Source organism: Haplochromis burtoni, unplaced genomic scaffold, assembly GCF_018398535.1.
Source record: "Haplochromis burtoni strain Fernald_Lab_line unplaced genomic scaffold, NCSU_Asbu1 Contig_90, whole genome shotgun sequence".
Classification (NCBI taxonomy): Eukaryota; Metazoa; Chordata; class Actinopteri; order Cichliformes; family Cichlidae; genus Haplochromis; species Haplochromis burtoni.
Window position 1 is genome coordinate 1,044,040 of NW_024582451.1, and position 7,821 is coordinate 1,051,860.

At 41.4% G+C, this 7,821-nt stretch overlaps 1 protein-coding gene across 1 annotated transcript; it reads right to left on the reverse strand.

The window, feature by feature from the left end:
- Positions 1 to 2,447: 2,447 nt before the first annotated feature.
- crabp2b (cellular retinoic acid binding protein 2, b) lies at positions 2,448 to 7,821 on the reverse strand. The gene is made up of 4 exons (XM_005927624.3): positions 7,535 to 7,821; positions 4,757 to 4,935; positions 4,328 to 4,444; positions 2,448 to 2,784 (listed from the first exon to the last, which is right to left on the reverse strand). Exons 1-4 carry the CDS (start codon positions 7,614 to 7,616, stop codon positions 2,734 to 2,736), a joined length of 429 nt encoding a protein of 142 aa, XP_005927686.1. The 5' UTR covers positions 7,617 to 7,821; the 3' UTR covers positions 2,448 to 2,733.

Consider the following 7,821-nt stretch of genomic DNA (forward strand, 5'->3'; position numbering starts at 1 on the left):
ACCCTGTATTAACATACCCGAATGAAATGATTAATTCATTAGCAGGCCTCTGGAGAACTTCAAGACATGTTAAGGAGGTAATTTAGCCATTTAAATCAGCTGTGTTGGATCAAGGATACATCTAAAACCTTCAGGGACACGGGCCCTTGAGGCCCACCCCTGATCTAAATCAAGCTAAAGTGCTACTAAGAGGACCAAAGTGTGCCAAGAAAATATCCCCCTCACCATTATGCCACCGGCAGCCTGAAGTGTTCATATAAGGCTGGATGGATCAATGCACTGGTGTTGTTTACACCAAATTCTGACCCTACTAGTAGAAATCAAGATTCATCAGACCAACCAACAAATTTCTAATATTCTGTTATACAGTTCTGATGAGCCCATGTGAACTGTAGCCTTAGTTTCCTGTTTTTATTTGACAGGAGCAGCACCTGGTGTGGTCTTCTGCTGCTGCAGTCAATCTGAATGGCGACGTGATTGTAACAAGTGGCTATTTGAGTTACTGTTGCCTTCCTAACACTCAAAGGAGTTTGGAAATCAACAAAATATTTTCTCCCCGAGAACTGGCGCTTACTGGATATTTTCTCTTTTTGCACCATTCTCTGTAAGCCCAAGTGATGGAAAATCCCAGCAGATCACCAGTTTCTGAAAAATTAAAACCAGCTTTTCCAGCACCAACAACCATGTCACGTTCAAAGTCACTTAAATTAGCTTTGTTCATCCAACCATATCTGCATCCCTACTACATGCCTATGAACTGAACTGCTGTCGTGTGATTGGCTGGCATTTGTGTTAACAAACAGTGAGTATACACACTATACTGTCAAAAGTATTCAAACATCTGCCTTCAAATCCATATGAACTTGAGTGACATCCCATTCTTAATTCTTGCTTCAGTGGTTTCGGTGCACCGTTTGCAGCTTCAGTCAGCCATCCAAATCTGATAAGCGGATGTTGAGGCACATAGTGCGCAGATGTCACCAACTTTCTCCAGACTCAATAGCTACAGTTCTCCAAACTTCATGTGGTTTTTGGATCAGCTCAAGAAGAGAGAGCTTCATGGAATGGGTTTCCATGGAGCTGCATCCAAGTCTTACATCATCAAGTGCAAAGCATTGTAGCACACCTACACTGGACTCTCGAGCAGTGGAGACGTGTTCTCTGGAGCGACGAATTACACTTTCCCCTCAGTCAATCTGTTGGACAAGTCTGGGTTTAGTGATTGCCAGGAGAACAGTACATGTCTGACTGCTTTGTGCCTGGTGTAAAGTTTGGTAGAGGGGTGATTATAGTGCAGGGATGTTTTTTTTTTAGAAGTGGGGCTTGCCCCCTTAACTCCAGTGAAAGGAATTGGCCTGCACTGAGTGCTGACTCGGTCAACTCAAGAGAACACCTTTGGGATGAATTGGAGCCAAACCTTCTCATGAATGATCAGGATTGATCAAAAAGTCGAAAAATTCTTATGCACACTCAGTCATTTTGTTTTCAAAGCAGACTTGAAATATGACAGAAACCCCTCAGTTCAGAAAAGAGACAAGGGTAGTCCTAGTAGAGATAAAATGTAAGGTGCATGGCTGTACTTGAGTAAAAAGGTTTGATACTTTCTCCTCCAAATACACACACATTTCCACTGAGGTTATTAATGACAGTCATCCTAAAGGAGGCCAAGTCCACCTGCTGCTTGCTCAGCAATGTGTATATAAACTGGGAAGCACTTCAGAGGGGTTCTTGTCTGCACACTGTTTGCAAACCTGGAAAAACCATCACTGCCTGTGAACCATAGCTGTTCTCTTCTCAGGAAGTCCCTGAGACCCCGGAGGTCCATTTTTCACAGCAAGGTGAGGCTCAGACTAAACCACGCTGCTGAGTTTTAGGTGAGCAAAGGGTAGACTTTCTTGTTCACTACTGGCTCTCGTTTTGTTCGCACCCCAATATGGTGACAAATTATATTTTAGAGAGGAAATAGCTGGAAGTGTCCCAGCACAACATAACAGGAAGTCGGTCAACACTTTGTAACTGGGCACAGAACCAGAGAGAAGAAAGCAATGGAGTTTTTAATGAGCATGCTCTGCATGTAGGCACAGCTGGAAAGCGGAGCATAGAGTGTATGAACTCCCCTGATGCTAACTAATGTTCTCATGGCCACCCTCTCCCTTTCCCCTCACTCATTTCATTTTCCTCTCCACTCCCTCTTTCCCCCTCGTCTTTGCCAAGTGTCTCTCAAAGCAGAGTTTATGAAATATGAATTGTCTTTGGGAGTTTTCAAACTAATCAAATGCATATTGTAGTGATGAAAGAGAGCACATAGAGGACAAGGGTTTGCAAATGGAAACAGCTTTTGGGGGAAAGGGTGTACAAATGGCAGACAGTAATGTAAAGTGATATGCAGACGGGAATAGGAGGTGCCGGGTGGGGACAACATAAAGAATGAGAGCTTGAAAAGAAACCAGATTTATATAAAACTGTTTATTAACATCTTTAAAAAAGATTTAGACACAGCTATAAAGCTTTATTTGTTTTTTAAAAAAAGGAATGTAGTATGATACATAATGAATAAGTTTACTGTTATAAAAACAATACCAGCTGAAGCATTTTGAGCACTGTTTGACCTGACCAACACCGACTCTCTGAGAGGAAGAAGAAGAAGAAAAACAAGGCGAGTAAATGTAAACCATGCGTGAGGCACAAAACAGAAGTATTGTATGACAGTCCTGGGGAAAGAAAAAAAAATCTTCATTCTCTCACATAAACTCTGGTGCAGACAACATCTCCAGCAGTCATTGTCTGAAAGAAAACAGCAACACAGACACAGATAAGACACAGTTCATGTTTTTCTTTTTAAAAGCTGTTTAACAACCATTTAGTCAGCAAGAAAAAGATTGAGAACAGGTGTCCTGGAGCAGGATGTCTTTAAAGTCAGCTTATTTTGTCAAAATTTCTTTTACCCAAAGGAAAAAACAGAGATTTTTAAAGGTAGTTACATGAAAGGGAAATCTTTGTTAGGACAGCAGCTGACAGTCTCATGATTACATCTCTGAAGAGGCTGAACTTTCCCAGTATATTCAACTTTAATGCTAAACCAACATCATAATGCATAAAAAATTTTAAAACATAAAACTGAGCACACAAAGGCAAGCTTCAATTGAATTCAATTTATACAGCACCAAATCACAAAACTCCAACGATCAGGTATGACCAAGCACTTGACGATAGCGGGGAGGAAAAACTCCTTTTTAACAGGAAGAAACCTCCAGCAGAACCAGTCTTAGGGGGTGGTTAGGGTTGGGGGTGAAACAAACATCAGGGGACATCAGATTTCTTTATGCTTTTTTACAAATTATGATATAATCCTTTTGACATAGCCCTTGTGTACTCCACTCTGGGGCAAATTCCCTACTTTAAATGTATTTCACCTGTAGTTTTCACCTCCATTCAAGCACAGCCTGCTCTAACTGTAACTGGTCAACACCACTCTGAAATGGAAAACATTTCAGCAGACGTACACTAGAGTCTACAAAATTGTGGAACAATTTCAGAACAATATAATAATAAACTTTGAATATTTCATCATTGTAGTTTGTATTATTAAAAGATTCTGACAATCTGGAGAAATCACATGGCCTGTGGTCTTCAGGCCATCGGGGAGCATCACATTAGAAACAGACATGATTCTGTTATAAAAATCACTGCATGGGCTCAGGAACACTTCCAGAAATAACTGTGTTAACACAGTTCACTGTACCATCCACAAATGACAATTAAAGCCCTCTAATGCACAAACACAGGCATCTTTTCATTTAAACTGGACTCAGGCAAAGCGGAAGACCTTTCCTTAGTAAGTCGAACCGAAATTTGAAATTCTTTTTTGGAAAACATGGACACAACATCCTGCAGACTAAAGAGGAGAGGGACTTTTCTGGCTTGTTATCAGCACTCAGTTCAAAATTCTGCATCAGAGATGACATGGAGGCAAATGAGCGGGCTGTGAAATTGGCAGCTTGCATATCTGGAAAGGCAGCATCAGTGCTGAAAGGCTCATTCAGGTTTTGCAGCAACATATGCTCCCATCCAGCATTTCCAGGGAAGGCCATGCATGTTTCAGCAAGACAATGTTTTTGTTATGAAATTCAAAATGAGCCAATATTTTTCTCCTTTTAGAGATTTGACATGTGTTCTTTGTCCTCTTGTGAATAAAACATGGGTTTTATGAATGTATTACTTCCTGGAAGCTGAAAATGAATTCAAATCTTACTTCTTGGGGGTCCTAAAATATCTACACTGAGACTCAAATTGATAGCACTGTTCATTTTGTACTTATTGCACGTACCAGTACGAGCTCTCCATCATTGGTCAGCTCTCGGGTCCACGCTGTCTTCGGCCCATCGCCTTTCTGTAAAGTCTGTTCGCAGCTGATCTTTCTGTCTGTTTCCCACTTAGGAAAACTCTGCAGGGATTCACATGAGAAAACGTATCAATGCCTGAATTAAGTTATAGCAAAGTTCAGGTTTGGTCATAACCGGAGCTCAGTGTGCTGGTTGCTGCACGTCAAAATGTTTTCACGGCTTGTCCTTCATCACCCACTCGGTATGAAGATGAAAAACAGATCTCTTCGAGTTGCACTGAAATTATTTCCATATGTTTCTTTTGCACAGAGCTGGGGCTAGTTATGCTGTCCTTGGCCAAATCCCGGTATGCATGTACTAACATTGCACAGTTTTTGTGTTTTTTGGTTAATTTGAAGCAAAGAGACGTGTACCGTGCAGGGACGTCCATCCACCGTGGTCTCGCTGAAAGATTGACCCACGGTGAAGGAGACATTGGTGGTGCGGACGCTGGTGGATGTCTTGATGGACAGAGTCTCTTCCTGCTGGGTGATTTCCACTGCCGGGCTGGACGCCGCTGCCACTGCAATCTTCCTCAAGAACACGTTGACACCTGACCACAGACACGCAGACCAAATGTGAAACCAGAGCTGTGCAGTGCTGGTCTTTACAGTGGGGAATGAGTATAATCATAGCTGTGCGTGCCAGGCAAACTTTATCTGAAGGGCATGCATGTTTTACTCTGATTTCCCCACATTCTGCTAATTTTACAACGTCTTTATGGGACACAGTGCTGGGAAGTTTTATTGCATACCCTTCAACAAAATTAAATATTGTCTGATTCCTCCATAACAAAGGTTATGCACGAAATCATTTCTGGAAGCCTAAACATTTTCAAAACAGTCCGCGTTGTTGCATTGCCACACAGTAACCAAAGTCTGAAAAAATAAAGCAGGGAAATGTTCATTGTGATTCATTTCTTTCAAGTCTATACATGCAGGCTATAGTGAATGACGTAAAAAAACAAGAGCATTAATCTCACAGACATATGGCAAGCTTCAGAAAATGGTTCCTGCTAATGAAGAGCACATGGGATTTCCTCTTAATAAGGCACAACATACAGAACCACTGGTATGAAACCACTTATTTCTGTTGTTAAAGGCACAGTTCACTGCAAAAATAAAAGTAATTCATTAGCCTGTCAAATGAAAAACAACCTGAAGTTTCTTCATCCTCACAGCCTGAGCCACTTTTCAAAGAAATCCGTTTGTAATCCTCATCTTTTTTTGAGATTTGAGATAAGAGTCTGGTTTTCTAGAAAAAATATTTCTAATAATGATCACTGAAGATAAGAATCAGATAAGGTATGACGCATTGTGTGCATAGACAACTGGAAAAACTGCAGAAAATGAATCCATCTGAATGTGTCTTGCAGTTTTGCGTCTCTCTTTTTGTTGTCATTTTTGAGTCTCTGTAGTCATTTTTGGGGTAGGTGTGAATGTTTCTCTTTGCAGTTCTTTGATGTACTTCTCAAAGAGCGATGGTAAATGGGCTGGTCCTTATACAGTTCTTTTTTTTACCTGACCATTCAAAGCACTTTATATCTATTATAGAGCTTTTTATTCAACCATTCGCTTTTTTCCGTCTTTCACACGCATTCATACTCTGATGAACCCATTGGAGAGCAACTTGGGGTTCGGTATTTTGCTCCAGGATACTTTGGAGACTGAAGCACGGATCAGACCACTAACCTTTCAGTCAGTAGATGACCCGCTCCACCTCCTGAGCTACAGCCACCCAAATATTAACAGAGTTATTCAAGTGAATATTGTCTCTCAATCTGAAATAGAAATATTTATACAGGCTTCTTATTTCATTGTGGTAATGTGTTATTCCTTCGCCTGAACACATCTGCTAAAGCTGGAAGGTTTCTCACCAGGTCCCATATGACACCACTTCTGATTTCTTTACACTGGGTTCAGTTTAAGATTTTGGTGATCACTGTGATCAGACGTATCTCTATATTAGGGAGCTTTTTCAACCAGAAAATCTTCCTGATGGTACCTGGTCCAGGATGAAGAGCAAAGAAAATCGTGCTTTGGGGTTTTGGGGGGGTCCTTTAGTCCTTAAACTGGATCTGCTGATACCTTCAAGAAGACCCACCAGTGCAACCTCATTTTTATTTACTTGCATCAGTTTAAACTCCTCTAGTAGTCCCATCTATTATTTTGTATCGTTTTCTATGTTTCTATAAAGCACTTTGTGACTTTTGTTCTGTAGAAATACAGCAAGAAAAGAAAAGGTTGAATGAATAGCACCATGGAAGTGTTGTGAGTAGATATGTAAATTATTGTGAATGTAACCTTTTGCTGTGTGAGTTGGACTGGCTTCAGTGATTTAAAAAAAACCACCCCAAAAATCTGATTCAGACCAGATTTGCTCATGCATAACAGAAGCAGCAGGCACTCAGTCTCTCTCTCTCTCTCTCTCTCTCTCTCTCTATCACTCACTCTCTCACACACACACACACACACACGCGCGCGCGCACACACACACACACACACACACACAGCCCTAGATTAAGCCAGAGAGGCCCCAGGCATTGTAGGAAAGTCAGTCTCAGACCTGGCAGTCTGCTGGGGCCCATGTCGAGGCTTAGTTCCGTTTACAGTGGCTCTAATTACAACCGCATGAGCTTGCCACAGATGAGCCTAGTCTCATCGTCCTCCATAGGATATTTGTCTTCACATTTTTAAGGGATGCCACCGGATGGCACTCGCCTGACCTCTCACTCCTGTTTTCAGTAGAAAGCCTGTGTGGCTTAACAGAACCAATATTCCCAGGACCACATTAGCCACTATGCAGGAGCAAGCCAGTTTAGCCACATGCAGAGCCACTTCAGACCGCTTCGGCTCTCCAGCCGATTTCTGAGCCCAACGGATAATGCCAAAATGACTGACAGGACTTTTTTTTTCTATCGAGATGCATCCCACCTCCTTCCTTTTTGTTTTACAGTTCATGATTAAAATCAGTGCAAAACATGCATGTTTAACGTTCCGCGTGTAAATAATTTTTTATACTTAAAAATAAGATGTTCCTCTTTTGTAATACATAAATACAGTTATTCTGCATTTTTTTCAAGAAAGCAAATTAAATGAGCTAATTGATGCGTAGGTCCAAATATAATAATTTTTAAAAATCCATTCACTCACCAAGCGCTCTCAAAAGTTCCTCGAAGTTTTCCGAAGACTTCATTTTCCATTTTCCAGAGAAATCGGTGACTTTATTCTCCATTTCTGTGCAAGCACTTGCAGAAATTAATATTATTGGATTATCAGCGGATTATAAACCTATTCTGGTCGCAGTCACTGTTTCTCTATATGTCTGTCCTCCCGCGTTCACCGGTTGGTAAAGTCGTCTCCTCTGCCTGCATCTGAGCCTCCATTCATTGGCTGACTGCTCGCCTGGATCTGATGCCGGTCCAGCCAATGCAGAAGCC